General features: G+C 41.2%; 2 protein-coding genes across 5 annotated transcripts in view; one reads left to right on the top strand and one right to left on the bottom strand.

Moving 5' to 3' along the window:
- Positions 1-1823, bottom strand: part of ATL1 (atlastin GTPase 1) — a 101496-nt gene extending 99673 nt beyond the window's left edge. For both annotated transcript variants that reach the window (XM_055289438.2, XM_055289435.2), the window contains exon 1: positions 1573-1823. The gene's annotated coding sequence lies outside the window, so the exon portion shown is untranslated. The remainder of the gene's footprint in view (positions 1-1572) is intronic.
- Positions 1787-23537, top strand: part of MAP4K5 (mitogen-activated protein kinase kinase kinase kinase 5) — a 123389-nt gene continuing 101638 nt past the window's right edge. The window contains exons 1-2 of one of the 3 annotated variants that reach the window (XM_055289433.2): positions 1787-2040; positions 2282-2498. In XM_055289433.2, coding sequence (XP_055145408.1) covers positions 2391-2498 — 108 coding nt within the window. In that variant the 5' untranslated portion in view covers positions 1787-2040; positions 2282-2390. The remainder of the gene's footprint in view (positions 2041-2281; positions 2499-23537) is intronic. The other 2 variants (XM_063644580.1, XM_055289434.2) reach the window with 2 other exon arrangements.

The raw sequence follows: 23537 nt of genomic DNA on the forward strand, positions 1-23537 counted from the left end.
TGCTTAAAGGATTGTCAGGATATTTGTCCTTGTCTCAAACTGGGCTTTCAGTTTCTACTTTATGAAGAAGGCTCATTAAATAAAATTTTTTGAAGTCTTTGCATTAGGAAAATATGTGCCTCTTTCTTGATCAATTGGTTACTCTTGATCTCAAAAACACTATAAAATCCTCTGGTTGGCCGATTTGTCACACTGTTCTGGTTTCGTATTTTCCTTCTCTTTAACTTCATACTAGTTTGCCCACGTATTTTTATCTTGTTTTATAGTGTGTGTTTTCTGTATGCTGCCTGAAATTCCCTGGAGTAATGCAAGTATAAATATGTAAGAATAAATATATTTCAGACTAGATACACGATCAATGCTTATAGGGGCAGAGGAAAAAAATCCCAAATGAATCTACGACAGTAAACAAGTACTAAGATACCAATAGAACATTTGAAGAGATTTTGAGTCATCGAAGCCAAAAGTATGTGCCCACCAAAACAAGTGCCAAGAATCCTTGAAAGAAGGGACTGTTCTTCAACAATTTTTTCAATGCAGCAAACACATAGGCTTTGTCCATGACGCATGTAAGTCTGGGCTTACTTATGTTCCCCAAATAAGTGCCCTTTGTGTGCGGAGCACAAGAAAATACATATATGCCCTGTCCTGTTAAGGTGCGAATTTAATTTCCACATTACACAATTATCAACAATAAGGAGTATATTTCTCAAGAACAGAATAAAAAATTGGAAGTTCAAAGCCACATGCCAACATCTCCAACTTGCTCTTTTGTGATGTTTCAGTCACTAAATGCAGTGGCTGAGTGTTATCTGGCTTTTCTGTTCAAATTCTCTATGAGGCTCCAGAAATAACTTAGCCAGTATAATGTAACACTGGCAACTTAATTTCTACCTTCAGAGCAAGACTGGAACTGAAACTGCAAAACAGCTTGTGAAATATCAGCCAAATTACTTCCCCGAACTCCTGTTCCATATATGCTGTGCATTGTTAAGTATTTTAAGACCTCTTATATTCGATAACTCCCTTTACAATCCTGTAAAACGCTTTATAAACACTTTCCTGGGTGTCAGATACAAAATCTTACCCTCTTCAAGCTGCAGATAAGGACACTGAGATGTTGCCAAATACGCTGTTTTGTCCCAGAGCACACACTGAGGAAGTGGTAGAACCAGAACCAGTCTGTGACCCCTGACTTTGTTTTACTTTTGCGGAACTCCTGATCTCATTAAAGGTGCAATACCAGCGATGAGACACTGCGTGTGCCCAACAGGGACAAAGGTCGTTGAGCAGTCCTAGGAATTCAGACTTACAGAAATGTCTCAGAAGGCAGGTTGTGCAGGTGTGCAGTGCAGCCTCAAACTGGTACCACCGGGAATGGTTTGCAAAACAGGAAGGTGCAGTAGGGTGTGCCGGGACTTAGTTAACCTGGCACTCCCCCACCTCCTTCCCTGGCGCCCCGCTGCCAGGTTACTTCTGGCCGGGTGCCCTTAATGTACCTTTTCCGTGTTTAACTTGGAGGGCTACGTTCCCATCGCCCTTCTTCCTCTACCCGTCACCCTACAGGCCTACCTGAGAAATGTGGGGACGGTTTAGCCAAGGCCCGTTGGCCCACGAATGCCCAGGAGTGTCCCTTATTTCTGAGAGTGGGAGCGAGACAGCCCAGGCCCTGCAAGGACGCGCCCGGCTAGGGGGGCGCGGTGGCGCGGTCGGGAGGGTGTTGTGTCCTCAGCAGGCCTCAGGGCGGCACTCTGGTTCCGCGGCCGAAGAGCTCGGGCGGGCCGCTGGGCGCCGACCCATGCTGGCTGGGAACGTGTCTCCCGGTGACGCAGCCCCGGGTGGGGAACGTGGTGCGGCGGCGGCGGCGACTGTACGCGCCTCCGCCGCCCCCGAGAGGACGCGCGGTGCAGCGGCTGAGTGGCGGCGGCGGCGACGGCAAACCCGGAGCTGCCGGCCGGCGCGGGGGAGGAGGACGCGGGTGCGGTGTAGGAAGTAGGTCCTGGGCTCCGCGCTCAACAAAGACGGGGCCGCCCCCATCAGGTACCGAGCCGGCCCTGGGCCCCGGCTGGCGGGGAGGCCTCGTCGGGCAGTTCGCGGGCGGCCGGGGAGGGGGAAGGGCCGCAGCCCGAATGGGGATACGGGGTGCTGGGGCCCCTTCCAGGCCCGTTTCTCTTCCACGGCCCCTGGCGGGACGGAAGGGAAGGGGCCGGGCCGCGAGGGCGCGGGCCGCTCGGGGTCGTAGCCTGCGACGCCGACCAGCCTTTGCTCGTCCCTGGTGCAGGCGGAGCTGCGGGCGGAGGCTCCATGTTGGGAAGCGGCGCCGTTCGTGCTCGTTAGCGGGAATCCGGGATCCGCGGGGTGAGCTGGCGGGGGCCGGGCCCTAAGCGAAGATGGAGGCCCCGCTGCGGCCTGCCGCGGACATCCTGAGGCGGAACCCGCAGCACGACTACGAGCTCGTCCAGAGGGTCGGCAGCGGCACCTACGGGGACGTCTACAAGGTAAGTGAGGCTGGCTGTGCTTTTTTCCTGCGGTCGACTGGGTCCCGGGAATGGGGCCACTTTCCGGCAAAGTATTGGGGCGAGAGGAGGATGCTTTTATTGTCGCCTCTTGGGGAGAAAGCAGCCGGGGTCCTTTTTACTCGGTTCTGAGCACCCTCGACTCATAGCTTGTTCTAATCGCTACCAACAGGCAGAACTAACCACACAGTTGCAAACTGCTGTTGCACTTTTTTTGTGGTTTAAAGGCTTTTTAATAGGACTTATTTATGGTGTTGAAGGGAATTTGAATCTGCTTGTGGAATTACACCAAAGGATGCTCTAGTGTTAGCATGGAAAAATGCTTCATGGAAGATAGGAAAGAATATTGACATTCAGACATTTGCATTTTTTAAAATAAATTTGTTTTAATGGATGAGTTTGACTAAAAAAGCCATATGAAACCCTGTCTCTGAGCTTTAACTCTATGCAAACTAATATCGGTGACATGTATGCAAACATTATCCCTTATAAAAAGATGCTTTTACTGGTGGAAGTTTGATCGTTTGTTTTTGGTTGACGATAAAAATGTGATATTAACTTGCTGGGTTTTGTTTTACTTTAGCGGTTCCTTTCAGGGATTTATAACATCCCATAACCATGAGTGGATATGAGCTGCTGTCTTTGTATTGTACTCTTTTGTATTACTTAAGACAAACGATGAGAGTAAGTTACTCCTAATTTAGGATTTTAAAAAACATAGAGAAGCAAACCCAATTCCCCAAATCCGCTGAGTTCTTGAATGGTTCAGAGGAAAGAGATTGAGGTTGCCTTATGCTTTTTGTTGTGTGTTCCAAAAAGGGAGCATTAGTGCAGCCTATGAATATTAAGGGCAAATTTCTTTGCTTTTTGCAACAGCGTTGTTTATTAGATTTGATCGTGATATATATCACATTGTGCCAAACAACACTTCTGCATATCGCTGAAGTGGTTTTGTGTCATTTGGGTAATTAACCAGTAGATTCTTCTGGGGTTACGTTGTTTTGCACAGGTGGTTCCCCTCTTTCTACTTACTTTTAATTTCCTCCCAATTAATATTAGCATTTCAAGGTGGTGGTATTATAGCCCTAGCACTCCTTGAGTCTACTGAGATAAACTGTAATGGATAGGCTTTTTATTCCTTAAACAAGCATTTGAGTCTTCTGTACCAGGCACTGGTAGAGGTACTGAGGTGATGAATTGTGAGCAAGGTTCCGGCTCTTACCTTGTGAATACCTTTGAACTCAAAGTGTATGTTTGTAACAATCCTCTTCTTTATGTAAAATTTGAGGTAGTTAACTTGGTTGTTTATCCAAAGATTAGCCATTTTGTGGAATGCTCTTTAGAAAATTGAAATTCCTGTTTCCTTTCTCAGTCTCATTTTTTAGTCATCTTTGTCTTATGATTCACTGTGTATTAGACCAGTTCAATTTAGTTCATGTTAATTTACAATAGTTTAAATTCTACTTGTTGTATATATTCTCTTCTCCCTACTACAATAAAGTTTTAGGAGTATTTTCCCCATAAAGATCTTAAGACCTCCACCCTTTTTCTTCATAGATATAGTAACTAAAGCAACTATCTGGAGCAGGATTTTATTCATGCCCGGGAAAAGGCAAAGATTATATTTAAGGGGCAGCTAATGCCTGCCTTTTACCCTGGTGCCTTCCTGCCCTAGTCTCTCTTCTGCAGTTCCCAAACACAGAATCAAAAACCGAATATTCATCACACTCTACCTTCACCCCTTAACACATGGTCCCCTACCCTCATAATGTTGCTTCCTCACACTTACATGTATATTCATTGCACACTAGGCCAGCGTCTGATTCTAAACATCCTTAAGGCATTCGTAGCTCCTTGTCTTTTGTTTTCCTTTGTTCTAATTACTTGGAGTCACCTTCCACCCCTCCATTTCCACCTGTTGATATAATACCTGTCCGTGAAATCCTTACCCAAATGCTCCTGAGCAAGACAGCCCTTCCCCCTTATTTCTCAGCCTCATCTACCACTCTCCTTAGTTATTCTGCTCTAGTCACACTGGCCTGCTTGCTGCTCCTTAAATATAATAAGCATCTCCCCATCTTTGGGTCCTTGTTCTTCCTATTTCCTCTCTTCGTAATGTCTCCCCTTCACCACTGCCCCCCACTATATGGCTTGCTCCCTTCCTCCTTTTTTTCACATCCTCCCGATCTTTTTTTCCTACTTTATTTTTTGCTTTGTACTTATCACCAACATAATGTTTTACTTATTTTTTCTTGTTTATTATCTATCTTGATTCACTAAAATACTCCATGATGGCAGGGATTTTAATCTCTTCATTGTTCTGTCTCTGATTATGCCTGCCACAGAGTAAGTACTTCCTAAAAATTTGATGAATAAATGAATGAATGAATATCAGACTCTGTCACCTAGTTCTCTGAGCATATGCTTTTGACATCATAACACTAAGTTAGTATTTAATACTCTATGTATTCCTGTAATGCCTTCTGTTTGTCTGTTTGTTTGGATACAGGGTCTCACTCTGTCCCCCAGGCTAGAGGGCAGTGGTGTGATCTTGGTTCATTGAAGCCTCAACCTCGCGGGCTGAAGTGATCCTCCCACCTCAGCCTCCCAAGTAGCTGGCACTACAGGTGTGTGCTACCATGTCTGGCTAATTTTTGTAATTTTTTAGTAGAGAGGGGGTCTTGCCATGTTTCCCAGGCTGGTTTTGAACTCCTGAGCTCAAATGATCTGCCTGCCTCGGCCTCCCAAAGTGTTGAAATTACAGGCATGAGCCACCACATCCGGCCCTATGATGCTGTCTAATGATACCCTGCATGTGTATTTTTATTACAAATTTCAACTATTTGAGTTCTCTGGGGAAATATTTCTGAAAAACTATTTTATAGTATATCCACTATCAGTGATCTAAGTCCTATAGAATTTTGTCAGCTTAAATTTACTCCTTAGTATGCCTAAAAACATGTAACCTGAAACTATACTGCTGAATTTTTTAAGCTCTGGGCAATTAGAGTAATTTTACTATTTATCACTGTGTTTCTGATGAGCTGAAAATCCTAGGACGTTTTAGAAGTATTTTCAATGTAGGATATAAACTAGTGAAATACCTACAGTAAAGAATAATGAAGGTAAATTAGCCACTGTTCTACTCAGATAATATCCCCCCGTTTTTTTGAGAGAGGGTCTTGCGCTTTAGGCTGGAGTCCAGTGGCACGATCAGCTCACTGCAGCCTTGAACTCCTGGGCTTAAGGGATTCTCTCTCCTCAGCCTCCTCAGTAGCTGGGACTACAAGTGTGTGGCAACATGCCTGGCTAATTTTTTTTTTTTTTTTTTTAATGTAAGACAGGGTCTTCCTATGTTGCCCAAGCTAGTCTCAAATTCTTGACCTCATGTGATCCTTCTGCCTCAGTCTCCCAAAGGGCTGGAATTAATAGGTGTGAGCCACCAAGCCTGGACTTATCCCACTTTTTTTTTTTTTTTTTTTTATGCCTTAGGTATCTTTTGAAGCAGGAGCTTTAAAAGGACTCTGGCTTTGAGAGTCTTCATAATTTACTTTTATGTTCATCAATACCACAGGTCCCCTCTGAAGCTTCCGTCTTTCCTGAGAATCCCCAAGAGGGAGAGTTCAATCTTATATTGGCTGTTCCTTGGTTGAAAGAAGAGGAGGAACATAAAGATTCTTCTAGATAAATGGAGTGAATCATTGAGGGCAAGAGCAGGAAATGGTAGAGGGGAAAGAAACACAGAAGAGAAAAGGAATTTGGTGGATGGTGGATGAAGGATTAAATTTCAACTGAGCAGCTTTTATTTGTAATTACTATAAAAATGTAGATTTGCCAACAGGAAGGATAAATCTGGAGATTTAGATTCTCAACTACCTTCTGACCACAAGGATCTAGAACAACTACAGCATCATGATACAGTTCATAATCAGTAGGTCAAGCCATTTGGGCAGTCCTTATCCAAATATTTGTATCAAAATTGCTTCCAGCCTAGATTTCAGAGAAGTTCTGGGAATCTGGCTTTTTATTTTTATTTATTATTATTATTATTATTTTTACCTTTCAGAGAATATAAATTTAGACTGGGCAATCCCATGAATTTTTTTCTAACCTTTATTGCTTTATCTGATTGATTATAGAAGAATAACATGTTTAGTTCCCAGAGGACAGAAACAGATGTCTCTTGCACCTCTTTGTAATGTAACAAACAAATGCTCAATAAATATTTGTTGAACAAATTAGTTGTAGAAAATTACTCAAGAGATAGGTACTGCTAATAATTTAATACAGTTTATTTCAGGCTTTTTTCCTAAATGTTTTAAAATCAATATTTCCAAAATGGCTTTTATATTTAATTTATGATTGGGAATATGATATAGCTCTTTTTTCTGCTTGATTGAAATGACCAGCATTTTCCCTAGTCATTAAATATTCTACAAAAGTACAATTTTTTTTTTGGTGATGGGGTCTTGCTGTGTTGCCCAGGCTAGAGTGCAGTGGTGTAATCACACAAAAGTACTTTTTTTTTTTTTTGAGACGGAGTCTCGCAGTGTCGCCAGGCTGGAGTGCAGTGGCGCAATCTCAGCTTACTGCAACCTCCTGACTCCCTGGTTCAGGCGATTCTCCTGCCTCAGCCTCCTGAGTAGCTGGGATTACAGGCATGTGCCACCACACCCAGCTAATTTTTGTATTTCTAATAGAGACGGGGTTTCACCATGTTGGCTAGGATGGTCTCGATCTCCTGACCTTGGGATCTGCCCACCTCAGCCTCCCAAAGTGCTGGAATTACAGGGTGAGCCACTGCACCCAGTCTAAAGCACTATTTTTAAAGGATCCATTGAATGAACCTTCATTTAGTTAATCATTCTAAGTTGCATATTTGTTATTTCTAGTTTTTAAACTTTTTTTTTGCAATTATAAATGATGTTATAATTTGCGTAGAAGTCTTTGTCATGTAGTCTTATCACTAACCTGGGTTCCTCTGGATGCTAGATGAATTAGGTCTGCTATGGGGAATCTCCTTTATGTATACCTTCACTTTCTTTTCCTCCAGCCAAGAGTCACCATTCTGGAATGGCTTTAGGCACTTTGAAACATATCCCCAAGATCCCATTTTATAGAGACAAAGCTTAATGTATCATCACACTTCTAGAAGCATTCATTCATTAAAGAAGTATTTATTGAGTGCTGACAATGTGTTAGGATATGGGTTTGCAAACATGAGATAAAGGAAGTACACTATCAATAAGGAACATATAGTTTAGTCAAGAAAACAGACATGGCCAGGTGTAGTGGCCCACGCCTGTAATCCTAGCACTTTGGGAGGCCAAGGCTGGTGGATCACCAGAGGTCAGCAGTTTGAGACCAGCCTGGCCAACATGGCAAAACCCCATCTCTATTAAAAATACAAAAATTAGCCGGGCATGGTGGCAGGCGCCTGTAATCCCAGCTACTTGGGAGAGGCAAGAGAATTGCTTGAACCCGGGGGGCGGAGGTTGCAGTGAGCTGAGATTGCACCACTTCACTCCAGCCTGGGCAACAAAAGCAAAACTCTGCCTCAAAAAAAAAAAAAAAAAAGAAAACAGACATGTAAGCAGTCATAATTTGGTAGAAAATTATGTGCCAAAGAAGACAAGTGGAAGAAATGTCCAACTCTGCCTTTATTGGGGATGAAGAAAGGGAGAAAGAGGAGTGTGAACCAAGGAAGATTAACAGAGGAGGGGGCGTTAACTGGATTTTTAAAAGAAGACCAGTGGTTTCTAGGTAGAGAAGATAGGAAAAGATATTCCAGGCTTTGGGTATGGTATGTGCAAACACCCCGAGGCTTGAGAAACCGTGATGAGTTTTGAAAGATCTGCATCTGTATTAATTCCAGGTTCAGTGTGACATCTGGCAGAGATGTCATTTCAATTATTTATTTTTATCATTTTATAGATGGAGAATAGAGGCTATTTTCTGGCAGGAAACACCAGCTAATGGACCCCATGTGTCATATCAAAGAATTTGGACCTTTTCAATTATTTTTATTTTTTTTGAGACAGGGTCTTACTCTGTCACTTAGGCTGTAGTGTAGTGGCATGATCTCAGCTCACTAGACCCTCCGTCTCCCAGGCTCAAGTGATCCTCCCACTTAAGCCTCCTGAGTAGCTGGGACTGGCACACACTGCCATACCCAGCTAATTTCTGTATTTTATTTTATTTTTTTGTGAAGGTAGGGTTTCGCCATGTTGCCCAGGCTGGTCTTGAACTCAGGGGCTCAAGCAATCGATCTACCTCTGCCTCCCAAAGTGCTGGGATTATAGGTGTGAGTACACTGTGCCCAGCCTAGAGAAACACTTTTTAGGAGGAAATATCTTACAGTGTAGTGTAAGGATTTTACAAAGTGGCTGGAAATGTAGAGACCAGTTCCCGAATAATCCAGATGAGAGTTTATGCAAGACTAAATTTAGGCGCTGGTATAGAAGATGAAAAGAAGGGATGGATTTGAGTCATATTTAGAAGATGATCAAAAACACCTGGTAATCGGTGAAGGGAAGGGGGAGAAGGGTAATTGATGGCATTCAGAATTTCTGGCTTGAGTGACTACATTGATGCTATCAACAGAGTTAGGAAATACCAAATATGTGCAGTCTGGCTTTTCTGTTTGGTTTTGAACATAAGGCATTGCATAGGTGAATGTGTCTGGTAGGTGGTAGGAAATGCAACTCTGGCCTTGAGAGTTCTGGACTGGGGATACAGGTTTGGGAGTCATCATCACTTTATGGGGTGGTACCTGTGAAATATAGGTGAGGTCACCCAGGAGAGTTTGTAGGAGAGCTGAGGAAAGGCTGTAGCCTTAGAGGGGTGGCAGAGAAAATAATATATTGGAGGTGTCTGAGAAGAAACAGAGCGGTATGAGGAGGTTCTTTTCATAGGAACCAAAAGTTTGAAGAGATCATCTCTATCATCTCCTGCCTCCATTCTTGTTCCTGTCTGCTCTAACTACAATGAGGAAAATGAATTCATTCTCCAAAAAATATAAATCTGAAGTTTTGTGTCATTTCTCCTTTATTTCCCTTGTCCGTAGAATAAAGTCTTAGAATAATATGCCTATTAAGGCCCTGCTTATCCCAATACCGTATCCATACTGAACTTTCAGTTCTTTATATGCACTCTACTCTCTTTCAGATTTTTGCAGGTATTCCTTTAGAACACTCTTTCTCTTCCATCTTATTGCCTACTCTTTGGGTTTCTGTTTAAACATTACATTTCTCAGTGAGGGGGGGGCTTTTCTGTCCCTTAGAGTAGGTCACATCTAGCAGCTGTATGTTTTCAAAGCTCCATGTACATTTTTTATCATGATACTCATCATTTATCACTTCTCATTTTTGCTTGTCTTCCTGGTAGACTCAAACTGCATGAGAACAGAGATCTTATGTTTACTGTTAAAACACCTATACTAGTATATTGCCTAGTATATAGTATGTGGGCAATAAATATGCCTTGAAGGAGTAAGCAGCATAGTGGTCATGTAAGTAAGGAGTTGGAAGGGTTCATTAAGAGCAGAAGAGTTGAGGTGTGATTGGTAAGTGAAGAAGTAGAGGGAACGTAGCCTGTTCTCTGAAGCAGCTTAGCTATGACAGGAAAAAGAAATGAGGCACACAAATGTTTCGTCTTGTTTCAGGGTTTTCCTTTCATCAAGACTGAGTGATTACAGTATTCAGTTACCATTCTTTAAGTTTGTCGTATCACCCAGGTGTCCAAGAGGATTGCTGAGTTTAGAGATGGAGTTGTACAGAGAAGGAAATTAAGACAAAGAATTTGGGAGGAATTGAGAATTCAGAAAGGAGATAAAAGGAAAAAACATAGGATGGATTTTTAGGGACTAGAGTAGGGGATAAATGTAAAAACCTCCCTCCCTTTCTGATCTGGAGCCTTGTTTGTTTATTCCCAGTCCGAGTTGTTCCACTGCGAGCATGGTTAGAGTGAGGCACATTAATGAATGGGAGCTGGGATGGAGAACTGGGAGGACAGGATGCAAAGGAGTATTTAACATTCAACAAATACTTATAGAAGGCCTCCTATGGGGCAGACACTGTTGTGGGGCCTTGTGATACATCTAGTGAACAAAGTGGACAAAGATTCCTCCCCTCATGGAACTCACATTTTAGTGGGGGAAGAGAGACAACAAACATAATAAACACATTGTATAATATGTTACAAGGAGATTAAAGGTATGGAAAGAAGAAAAGGTTGAATGGTTAAGGGGGATCAGGAATGCCTGAATGGAGTGAAGAAGGCAGGTTGGGGAATTATATATGGGGATGGTCAGGGTAGGCCTCATCGAGAAGGTTAGATTTGAACAGACTTGAAGGGCATTAGGGAGTTAACCAAGTGGATATCTGGATAATCAGAGGAAGTCTTAAATTTCTATCTTATTGAGTCATCTGAACCTGTGTCTGCAGCTGAATTCTAAGCTTAGGGGCAGGCATATTATCTAAGACACAAGCATTGCCATCGTCACGCCTTATTGACTGGTGCAGGACCACAGGTCATTGTGATTTTTATTTATTTATTTATTTATTTTTGAGACAGAGTTTCGCTCTTGTTGCCCAGGCTGGAGTGCAATGGTGCGATCTCAGCTTACCGAAACCTCCACCTCCCAGGTTCAAGCGATTCTCCTGCCTCAGCCTCCCTAGTAGGTGAGATTACAGGCATGTGCCACCACGCCCAGCTAATTTTGTATTTTTAGTAGAGATGGGGTTTCTCCATGTTGGTCAGGCTGGTCTCGAACTCCCGACCTCAGGTGATCCACCTGCCTCGGCCTCCCAAAGTTACAGGCGTGAGCGCCACCGCGCCCGGCCCATTGTGATTTTTTTTTTTTTTTTTTTTTTTTTTTGAGACGGAGTCTCGCTCTGTCGCCCAGGCTGGAGTGCAGTGGCACAATCTCAGCTCACTGCAAGCTCCACCTCCCGGGTTCACGCCATTCTCCTGCGTCAGCCTCTCCGAGTAGCTGGGACTACAGGCACCCGCCACCACGCCCGGCTAATTTTTTTGTATTTTTAGTAGAGACGGGGTTTCACCGTGGTCTCGATCTCCTGACCTCGTGATCCGCCCACCTCGGCCTCCCAAAGTGCTGGGATTATAAGCGTGAGCCACCGCGTCTGGCCCCATTGTGATTTTTAATTAAGTTCAGCAGTTGGTTGTAGGTTACCAAGTCTTATGTTATTTTTTTAAGCATGAATTTGTAAGCAAAGAAAATGTAGCTGTTTCTTATGTCTTCTCTCCACCAGTATACTTTGATCTTTAAATATTAAGAGTCTAGTGCGATGCCTAAAGATCTGAAGGTAATAGAAAATAGATGTATGTGATGTTATTTCTCTGACATTTGATATCAAAGCATCACCCACTTTCTTATTTTTTGATAGTAACACAGCTGAACTATATGAATATACTGTCCTTTTTGTGTCCTGTGTCTGACATTATGAGAGACTCTTGGTTTTCATATTTGAGTGAGAGAGTGAATAACTTGGAAAAATAGCTTAACAGTAGAAAATAAGAGATGAAGGATTGTCCTTCAAAAACTTTAAATTATATTTCTTATTAAATAAATGTTATGTTAAATGTTGTATAAGGTCACTGCGAAAATAAAACATTTTATTGGGATGATGTGCTACTGTTGTAGATATTTACTATTTTAAAAGTCATCTGGGTAAAATCTTATTATTTATTTTTCTTACTGTTCAGAGGTAGGCTTATTGTGTGACTGCCTAAAGAGAGAATATGGTTCTGATGGTGAATGTGAAGCTCTGAACCATACCTGGGAGCAAAATACATGTTATGAAAACTGTAACAGAAGTAAAAAGTACTTTCAACTTAGTGAAGATAGACATAAAACAGTGCTGTCACTAGTGCAAGTATAGTGATGCATCACTAGTATAGTCCCAAAATTGACTTGTGGATACAGCTGCAACTTTGGGCTTATTCATCTAGTATGCTAGTTCTTTGTTTACATAGGTTTAGCATTTTCACTTTGATCATCATTTCCAGTGTATTTTATGAAAACAAATGGGATAGAATACAGATTGACTTAGATTTCTTTTTTTAGTTTTTCTTTCAAAATTTAAAAGGGTTTCACTTGTAAACTAACATTGTGGTTTCAGACCAAGAACACAGAAAGAGAAACATGAACTCTATTAACAAGCGATACTTGTGTTTTTGGGGCTTTGTTGTCAATTTGAGAACTTTGACTAAGATAAATGAATTCACTTGGTGGTATTAGACTATTTTGAGTATTTGTATATGGAGAGTGTTATTAGAAGGCTATTGCTTTCCAGTGACATGAAGTACTAGTCAAGTTCGAGAGGGTAGATGACTCTCTGAGAAGGACAAGATGAATTTAGGCCTAATATAATTTTACTTCTGTTAAATATAATCTCTTATGGAGATTTTGAGATGATGATGTGGGAAGCCCAGCTGATAGTCAGATCTGTCCTTGGAGGTGTTTGGGCTAGTGAATCATACTGGCCCCCGCCTTCCAACATTTTTATGAAAATGAAATCGGATTAAAATGACTAAGAATGACTAATGTTTGTATAACACTCTCATGATCAGTGTGTGATTTGTTTCACACGATAATCTAGTGAGGTAGGTGGAACAGATGTGCTATCATCCCTATTTTACCCAAGAAGAAACTTACTGTTACCCTCAATCTTACTGTTAGTAGATGGCACTGTAAGGACTTGAATCAAGATCTTCTGATTCCAGTCTCTGCTCTTTCCATTATTCCAAGCCACCTTAGGACTGCATCTTTAAATTCACTACTCTACACATAGTCCTTAACACATTGTCTACCATGCTGTAGGCACTATACGTAGTATGGTCAGATGAGGCTTAGCAGCCTCACCTTTCTGCTGAGAAATGAGGGATTTATGGACTGATTTCAATACATAAAACTTTAGGTCTCAGCACCAGTTTTCAGATTCACTTCTTCCTGGTTATCACTTGGTCATTACTCTGACCCTCATATTTCAATTCAGAGCCCAGGCTTGATTCACCTTTACTATCAAGATGACTTTGGCCGGGTGTGGTGGCTCACACCTATAATCCCAGCACTTTGGAAGGCCAAGGTGGGTGGATCACCTGAGGTCAGGAGTTTGAGACTAGCCTGGCCAACATGTTGAAACCCCGTCTACTAAAAATACAAAAATTAGCTGGGCGTGGTGGTGGAAGCCTGTAATCCCAGCTACTTGGGTGGCTGGAAGTGGGAGAATCACTTGAACTGGGAGGTGGAGGTTGCGGTGGGCAAAGATCGCACCACTGCACTCTAGCCTGGGCAACAAGAGTGAAACTCCATCTCAAAAAAAAAAAAAAAAAAGATCACTTTGCCGACAGCCACCTTACAATACAAATAACTAAAACAGAAATGGTCCCGTTTTTGGTTGCTGCATATTCTTCCTGCTGTGCCTTCCCTTGTCCTCATTTTGTTGGAACTTTATATTTATGTTTATTATTAACTGAGTCCTATAAACTAGGCTCTGTAATGCTGTTATAAATTATAAAATATGAATTATTTCAGGCAGATAGAATAACGTGCCTTAAGTAGCATTAGCTAGTTTTGTTTGCTTGTCTCTGATTTAGGATAATTAGGACTGCCTAAGAAGGATTTTGACTTCCAGCTTTGTTTTTTTTTGAGACAGAGTCTTGCTCTGTCACCTAGGCTGGAGTGCAGTGCCACGATCTCGGCTCACTACAACCTTCACCTCCCAGGTTCAAGCAATTCTCCTGCCACAGCCTCCTGAGTAGATGGGACTACAGGTGCACGCCGTCATGCCTGACTAATTTCTTTTTTATTTTAGTAGAGACGGGGTTTCACCGTGTTGCCCAGGCTGGTCTCGAACTACCGACCTCAGGTGATCTGCTCACCTTGGCCTCCTAAAGTGCTAGGATTACAGGCGTGAGCCACCACACGCGGCCGAATTTTTGTATTTTTAATAGAGATGGGGTTTCACTATGTTGGCCAAGCTGGTCTTGAACTCCTGACCTCGTGATCCACCCGCCTCGGCCTCCCAAAGTCCTAGGATTACAGGTGTGAGCCACTACGCCCAGCCCCAGCTTTGTCTTATGAACCGGTGTGTTATTTCTCACATACATGCGTCCCCTTTGTTGGTGCCCTGTGCCTTCTTGACCCCATTATTAACTCTTCATGTATCCAAATCAGAAAGAATCATGTGTAACTTAATATATTTTTAAAGACATCTCTTAATGAACAAGTTTTGCATTTTCAGCTTTGGTTCTTCATTGTAATACATGCTAGAGATGTTTGGGTCCTTTACCAGTTTTTTCCAGGAATTGTTTCCTGTTATTCTTAATGTAGTAGTAAAGATCTACAGGTAGGACTCACCTTCCTATATGTTTTTCTCTCCCTTCCTTGCCTCGGCATAGATAGCCTTCTTTAACCTACCTTTTTATTTTCAAAATACATTTTAAGTGATACATGTTCATTTTTTATTTTTATTTTATTTATTTATTTTTTGAGATGGAGTCTCACTTTGTTGCCCAGGCTGGAGTGCAGTGGCACAATCTCGACTCATTACAACCTCCGCCTCCCAGGTTCAAGCAATTCTCCCGCTTCAGTCTACCGAGTAGCTGGGACTACAGGTGCGTGCCACCACACCCGACTAATTTTTGTATTTTTATAGAGACAGGGTTTCACCATGTTGGCCAGGCTTGTCTCAAACTCCTGACCTCAGGTGATCTGCCCTTCTCGGCCTCCCAAAGTGCTGGGATTACAGGCGTGAGCCACTGTACCTGGTGATACATGTTCATTTTTAAAACTATGTAGGAATGAGAAATTACTTGTGTCTCCTTTACCAAGAGATAAACATTCCCAACTTTAAAAAATTCATATTAAAAAAAAAAAATTCATATTAAGGACATATGTATAAATCATAGACTAGATATGTATAATAATATACAGTATATATTATATAGATGTATGTTTGATAACGTGCTTTTAAATTTAACAATATATAACAACCTTTTGTTAGTAAATATACATATTTAATACTTGTGTATTATTTTCTTGTATGGTTATATAATTTTTAATTTATTATATACAAACGTACAAGCAGTTGTCTCCAATATTTCTTTATTGTAAATAATGCTGGGATCAGTATCCTTGAACAGATTTTTTTCACACAATCTTAATTATTTCTTTAAATAAATTTCTAGAGCTAAATTTCCTAAATTGTCTTAAAGGTTTTGGTGAATTTTGACCAATTATTCTCCAAAAAAATTTGCACCCATCAACAATAATTGAGAGTTCACATCTTCCCTACCCTGAAACTCAAGCCCTTTCCTCCCTTTCCTTTGCCATTAAGACCTGCAGATAATTAGTTCAATTTAAGTAATCCTCTGTAAGTAATTCTCCTTTTAATAAAATCAGTCTATGTTAGAAAAGAGTTGGGAGAAGCCTTTTCAGAGACAGATGAGTATCCTAATAGATTGGGTGGAAGACCTGAGATCAAAGTTCTGTGAACAGATTTTGAGTCATTCTAAGGGAAGGCTTTGGGCTCTGAATCTGTCTGCCTGGGAGTGGGGAAATTGTGCAGTATAGCCTCCTTCCATGGGATAGGAAGCACCTGTCCAGACCTGTATAACTGTGTGGAAGCCAGCCTGGAAGGAACTTGCTCCACAAAAATGAAGGAGTTTTGCACCGCATGTTCTCACTCATAAGTGGGAGTTGAACAGTGAGAACACAGGGACACAGGGAGGGGAATAATACACACCAGGGCTTGTTGCTGGTGGGGGGCGAGGAGAAGGAACTTAGAGGACAGGTCGATAGGTGCAGCAAACCACTATGGCACACATATACCTATGTAACAAACCTGCACGTTCTTCTGCACATGTATCCTGTAACTTAAAGTAAAAATTAAAAAAAAAAAAATTAAGGAGTTTGGGAGCTAGCAGGGAACCTGTGGCTGGCATATAGTCCATATAACCCCTATCTTGTCCTTTACAAATGGTCATTTATAACTTCTTATTTAAATAATAGGGATATACTGTGTTTGGAAGTAATTGGTCTTTTTTTTGGACAGTTTTAATTGCTAGAGAAAACTTTCTTATATGGATCTAAAATCTGCCCCATTGAAACTCAGGGCAGGTACACATATTTTTATTCATCTTAGTAATTCCTTGCTGTCACTCTACTAATATTATCCTTGTACCTGAGGCACCTGATGCTTCAGAGGTGCTCAGTGAATAAATGTTAAATTGATGGATGACGAATATATGTAGTGATTAACGCCTTTCTTTTTCCCAAAATGATTTATAATAAAAGTAAAATGAAGCACTTTCTTTACTCTTGTCAGAGGATAAAATATTGCATTCTGTTTTGGATCGAACAGTTTCAACATTTATTTTTTGTTTTATTTTTTGAGACAGAGTTTCACTGTCGCCCAGGCTGGAGTGCAGTGGCGGTATCTTGGCTCACTGCAACCACTGCAACCTCCGCCTCCCGGGTTGAAGCAATTCTCCTGCCACACCCTCCCACATAGCTGGAACTACAGGCGCCCACCCACCATGCCCTGCTAATTTTTGTATTTTTAGTAGAGACAGGATTTTACCATGTTGGCCAGGATGGTCTTGAACTCCCAACCTCAAGTTATCCAACCACCTCGGCCTCCCAAAGTGCTGAGATTACAAGTGTAAGCCACTATGCCCAGCCTCAACATTTATTTTTAAAACTTAAAAGTATTGTAGGCTGGGCGCGGTGGCTCATTCCTGTAATCCCAGAACTTTGGGAGGCCGAGGTGGGCGAATCACCTGAGGTTAGGAGTTTGAGACCAGCCTGGCCAACATGGTGAAACTCCGTCTCCACAAAAAATACAAAAATTAGCTGGGCGTGGTGGCACTTGCCTGTACTCCCAGCTACTCGGGGGTCTGAGGCAGGAGAATTGCTTCAACCCAGCAGGCAGAAGTTGCAGTGGGCGGAGATCATGCCACTGCATTCCAGCCTGGGTGACAGAGTGAGACTCTGTCTTAAGAAAAAAAAAAAAGTATTGTAATTTTGTAGAAACCTGAAAAAAAGAAATGTTGCCTTTGTTGTCATGAATCTAATGTTATAACTACTATTATTTTTTTTTCTTTTTTTTTATTATTGTACTTTAAGTTTTAGGGTACATGTGCACCATGTGCAGGTTTGTTACATATGTATCCATGTGCCATATTGGTGTGCTGCACCCATTAACTCGTCATTTAGCATTAGGTATATCTCCTAATGCTGTCCGTCCCCCATCCCCCCATCCCACAACAGTCCCCGGAGCGTGATGTTCCCCCTCCTGTGTCCATGTGTTCTCATTGTTCAATTCCCACCTATGAGTGAGAACATGGGGTGTTTGGTTTTTTTGTCCTTGTGATAGTTTACTGAGAATGATGATTTCCAGTTTCATCCATGTCCCTACAAAGGACATGAACTCATTTTTTATGGCTGCATAGTATTCCATGGTGTATATGTGCCACATTTTCTTAATCCAGTCTATCATTGTTGGACATTTGGGTTGGTTCCAAGTCTTTGCTATTGTGAATAGTGCCGCTGTAAACATACATGTGCATGTATCTTTATAGCAGCATGATTTATAGTCCTTTGGGTATATACCCAGTAATGGGATGGCTGGGTCAAATGGTATTTCTAGTTCCAGATCCCTGAGGAATCGCCACACTGACTTCCACAATGGTTGAACTAGCTTACAGTCCCACCAACAGTGTAAAAGTGTTCCTATTTCTCCACATCCTCTCCAGCACCTGTTGTTTCCTGACTTTTTAATAATGGCCATTCTAACTGGTGTGAGATGGTATCTCATTGTGGTTTTGATTTGCATTTCTCTGATGGCCAGTGATGATGAGCATTTTTTCATGTGTTTTTTGGCTGCATAAATGTCTTCTTTTGAGAAGTGTCTGTTCATGTCCTTTGCCCATTTTGATGGGGTGGTTTTTTTCTTGTAAATTTGTTTGAGTTCATTGTAGATTCTGGATATTAGCCCTTTGTCAGATGAGTAGGTTGCAAAAATTTTCTCCCATTTTGTAGGTTGCCTGTTCACTCTGATGGTAGTTCCTTTTGCTGTGCAGAAGCTCTTTAGTTTAATTAGATCCCATTCATCAATTTTGGCTTTTGTTGCCATTGCTTTTGGTGTTTTAGACATGAAGTCCTTGCCCATGCCTATGCCCTGAATGGTATTGCCTAGGTTTTCTTCTAGGATTTTTATGGTTTTAGGTCTAACATGTAAGTCTTTAATCCATCTTGAATTAATTTTTGTATAAGGTGTAAGGAAGGGATCCAGTTTCAGCTTTCTACATATGGCTAGCCAGTTTTCCCAGCACCATTTATTAAATAGGGAATCCTTTCCCCATTGCTTCTTTTTGTCAGGTTTGTCAAAGATCATATAGTTGTAGATATGCGGCGTTATTTCTGAGGGCTCTGTTCTGTTCCATTGATCTATATCTCTGTTTTGGTACCAGTACCATGCTGTTTTGGTTACTGTAGCCTTGTAGTATAGTTTGAAGTCAGGTAGCATGATGCCTCCAGCTTTGTTCTTTTGGGTTAGGATTGACTTGGCGATGCGGGCTCTATTTTGGTTCCATATGAACTTTAAAGTAGTTTTTTCCAATTCTCTGAAGAAAGTCATTGGTAGCTTGGTGGGGATGGCATTGAATCTATAAATTACTTTGGGCAGTATGGCCATTTTCACGATATTGATTCTTCCAACCCATGAGCATGGAATGTTCTTCCATTTGTTTGTATCCTCTTTTATTTCATTGAGCAGTGGTTTGTAGTTCTCCTTGAAGAGGTCCTTCACATCCCTTGTAAGTTGGATTCCTAGGTATTTTATTCTCTTTGAAGCAATGGGAGTTCACTCATGATTTGGCTCTCTGTCTGTGATTGGTGGATAAGAATGCTTGTGATTTTTGTACATTGATTTTGTATCCTGAGACTTTGCTGAAGTTGCTTATCAGCTTAAGGAGATTTTTGGGCTGAGACAATGGGGTTTTCTAGATATACAATCATGTCATCTGCAAACAGGGACAATTTGACTTCCTCTTTTCCTAATTGAATACCATTTATTTCCTTCTCCTGCCTAATTGCCCTGGCCAGAACTTCCAACACTATGTTGAATGGGAGTGGTGAGAGAGGGCATCCCTGTCTTGTGCCAGTTTTCAAAGGGAATGCTTCCGGTTTTTGCCCATTCAGTATGATATTGGCTGTGGGTTTGTCATAGATAGCTCTCATTGTTTTGAGATACATCCCATCAATACCTAATTTATTGAGAGTTTTTAGCATGAAGGGTTGTTGAATTTTGTCAAAGGCCTTTTCTGCATCTGTTGAGATAATCATGTGGTTTTTGTCTTTGGTTCTGTTTATATGCTGGATTACGTTTATTGATTTGCGTATGTTGAACCAGCCTTGCATCCCAGGGATGAAGCCCACTTGATCATGGTGGATAAGCTTTTTGATGTGCTGCTGGATTCGGTTTGCCAGTATTTTATTGAGGATTTTTGCATCAATGTTCATCAAGGATATTGGTCTGAAATTCTCTTTTTTGGTTGTGTCTCTGCCCGGCTTTGGTATCAGGATGATGCTGGCCTCATAAAGGGAGTTAGGGAGGATTCCCTCTTTTTCTATTGATTGGAATAGTTTCAGAAGGAATGGTACCAGTTCCTCATTGTACCTCTGGTAGAATTCGGCTGTGAATCCATCAGGTCCTGGACTCTTTTTGGTTGGTAAGCTATTGATTATTGCCATAATTTCAGAGCCTCTTATTGGTCTATTCAGAGATTGAACTTCTTCCTGGTTTAGTCTTGGGAAGGTGTATGTGTCCAGGAATTTATCCATTTCTTCTAGATTTTCTAGTTTATTTGCATAGAGCTGTTTGTAGTATTCTCTGATGGTAGTTTGTATTTCTGTGGGATTGGTGGTGATATCCCCTTTATCATTTTTTATTGCATCTATTTGATTCTTCTCTCTTCTTTATTAGTCTTGCTAGTGGTCTTTCAATTTTGTTGATCTTTTCAAAAAACCAGCTCCTGGATTCATTAAGTTTTTGAAGGGTTTTTTGTGTCTCTATTTCCTTCAGTTCTGCTCTGATTTTAGTTATTTCTAGCCTTCTGCTAGCTTTTGAATGTGTTTGCTCTTGCTTTTCTAGTTCTTTTAATTGTGATGTTAGGATGTCAATTTTAGATCTCTCCTGCTTTCTCTTGTGGGCATTTAGTGCTATAAATTTCCCTCTACACACTGCTTTGAATGTGTCCCAGCGATTCTGGTATGTTGTGTCTTTGTTCTCGTTGGTTTCAAAGAACATCTTTATTTCTGCCTTCATTTCATTATGTACCCAGTAGTCATTCAGGAGCAGGTTGTTCAGTTTCCATGTAGTTGAGCGGTTTTGAGTGAGTTTCTTAATCCTGAGTTCTAGTTTGATTGCACTGTGGTCTGAGAGACAGTTTGTTATAATTTGTGTTCTTTTACATTTGCTGAGGAGAGCTTTACTTCCAACTATGTGGTCAATTTTGGAATAGGTATGGTGTGGTGCTGAAAAAAATGTATATTCTGTTGATTTGGGGTGAAGAGTTCTGTAGATGTCTATTAGGTCCACTTTGTGCAGAGCTGAGTTCAATTCCTGGGTATCCTTGTTAACTTTCTGCCTCGTTGATCTGTCTAATGTTGACAGTGGGGTGTTAAAGTCTCCCATTATTATTGTGTGGGAGTCTAAGTCTCTTTGTAGGTCACTCAGGACTTGCTTATGAATCTGGGTGCCCCTGTATTGGGTGCATATATATTTAGGATAGTTAGCTCTTCTTGTTGAATTGATCCCTTTACCATTATGTAATGGCCTTCTTTGTCTCTCTTTTTTTTTTATTATTATTGTTTTTTTTTTGTTAGTATTATACTTTAGGTTTTAGGGTACATGTGCACAATGTGCAGGTTTGTTACATATGTATCCATGTGCCATGTTGTTTTGCTGCACCCATTAACTCGTCATTTAGCATTAGGTATGTCTCCTAATGCTGTCCCTCCCCCCCTCCCTCCACCCCACAACAGTCCCCGGAGTGTGATATTCCCCTTCCTGTGTCCATGAGTTCTCATTGCTCAATTCCCACCTATGAGTGAGAACGTGTGGTGTTTGGTTTTTTGTCCTTGCGATAGTTTACTGAGAATGATGGTTTCCAGTTTCATCCATGTCCCTACAAAGGACATGAACTCATCATTTTTATGGCTGCATAGTATTCCATGGTGTATATGTGCCACATTTTCTTAATCCAGTCTATCGTCGTTGGACAATTGGATTGGTTCCAACTTTTTGCTGTTGTGAATAGTGCCGCAATAAACATACGTGTGCATGTGTCTTTATAGCAGCATGATTTATAGTCTTTTGGGTATATACCCAGTAATGGGATGGCTGGGTCAAATGGTATTTCTAGTTCTAGATCCCTGAGGAATTGCCACACTGACTTCCACAATGGTTGAACTAGTTTACAGTCCCACCATCAGTGTAAAACTGTTCCTATTCCTCCACATCCTCTCCAGCACCTGTTGTTTCCTGACTTTTTAATGATGGCCATTCTAACTGGTGTGAGATATCTCACTGTGATTTTGATTTGCATTTCTCTGATGGCCATTGATGATGAGCATTTTTTCATGTGTTTTTTGGCTGCATAAATGTCTTCTTTTGAGAAGTGTCTGTTCATGTCCTTCGCCCACTTTTTGATGGGGTTGTTTGTTTTTTTCTTGTAAATTTGTTTGAGTTCATTGTAGATTCTGGATATTAGCCCTTTGTCAGATGAGTAGGTTGCAAAAATGTTCTCCCATTCTGTAGGTTGCCTGTTCACTCTGATGGTAGTTTCTTTTGCTATGCAGAAGCTCTTTAGTTTAATTAGATCCCATTTGTCAATTTTGGCTTTTGTTGCCATTGCTTTTGGTGTTTTAGACATGAAGTCCTTGCCCACGCCTATGTCCTGAATGATATTGCCTAGGTTTTCTTGTAGGATTTTAATGGTTTTAGGTCTAACATATAAGTCTTTAATCCATTTTGAATTAATTTTTGTATAAGGTGTAAGGAAGGGATCCAGTTTCAGCTTTCTACATATGGCTAGCCAGTTTTCCCAGCACCATTTATTAAATAGGGAATCCTTTCCCCATTTCTTGTTTTTGTCAGGTTTATCAAATATCAGATAGTTGTAGATATGCGGCATCATTTCTGAGGACTCTGTTCTGTTCCATTGATCTATATCTGTGTTGTGGTAACAGTACCATGCTGTTTTGGTTACTGTAGCCTTGTAGTATAGTTGGAAGTCAGGTAGCATGATGCCTCCAGCTTTGTTCTTTTGGCTTAGGATTGACTTGGTGATGCGGGCTCTTTTTTGGTTCCATATGAACTTTAAAGTAGTTTTTTCCAATTTTGTGAAGAAAGTCATTGGTAGCTTGATGGGGATGGCATTGAATCTATAAATTGCCTTGGGCACTATGGCCATTTTCACGATATTGATTCTTCCAACCCATGGGCATGGAATGTTCTTCCATTTGTTTGTATCCTCTTTTATTTCATTGAGCAGTGGTTTGTAGTTTTTCTTGAAGAGGTCTTTCACATCCCTTGTAAGTTGGATTCCTAGGTATTTTATTCTCTTTGAAGCAATTGTGAATGGGAGTTCACTCATGATTTGGCTCTCTGTTTGTCTGTGATTGGTGGATAAGAATGCTTGTGATTTTTGTACATTGATTTTGTATCCTGATACTTTGCTGAAGTTGCTAATCAGCTTAAGGAGATTTTGGGCTGAGATGATGGGGTTTTCTAGATATACAATCATGTCATCTGCAAACAGGGACAATTTGACTTCCTCTTTTCCTGATTGAATACCCTTTATTTCCTTCTCCTGCCGTGATTGCTCTGGCCAGAACTTCCAGCACTATGTTGAATAGGAGTGGTGAGAGAGGGCATCCCTGTCTTGTGCCAGTTTTCAAAGGGAATGCTTCCAGTTTTTGCCCATTCAGTA

Source organism: Symphalangus syndactylus, chromosome 8 (assembly GCF_028878055.3).
Source record: "Symphalangus syndactylus isolate Jambi chromosome 8, NHGRI_mSymSyn1-v2.1_pri, whole genome shotgun sequence".
In the NCBI taxonomy this organism is placed as follows: Eukaryota; Metazoa; Chordata; class Mammalia; order Primates; family Hylobatidae; genus Symphalangus; species Symphalangus syndactylus.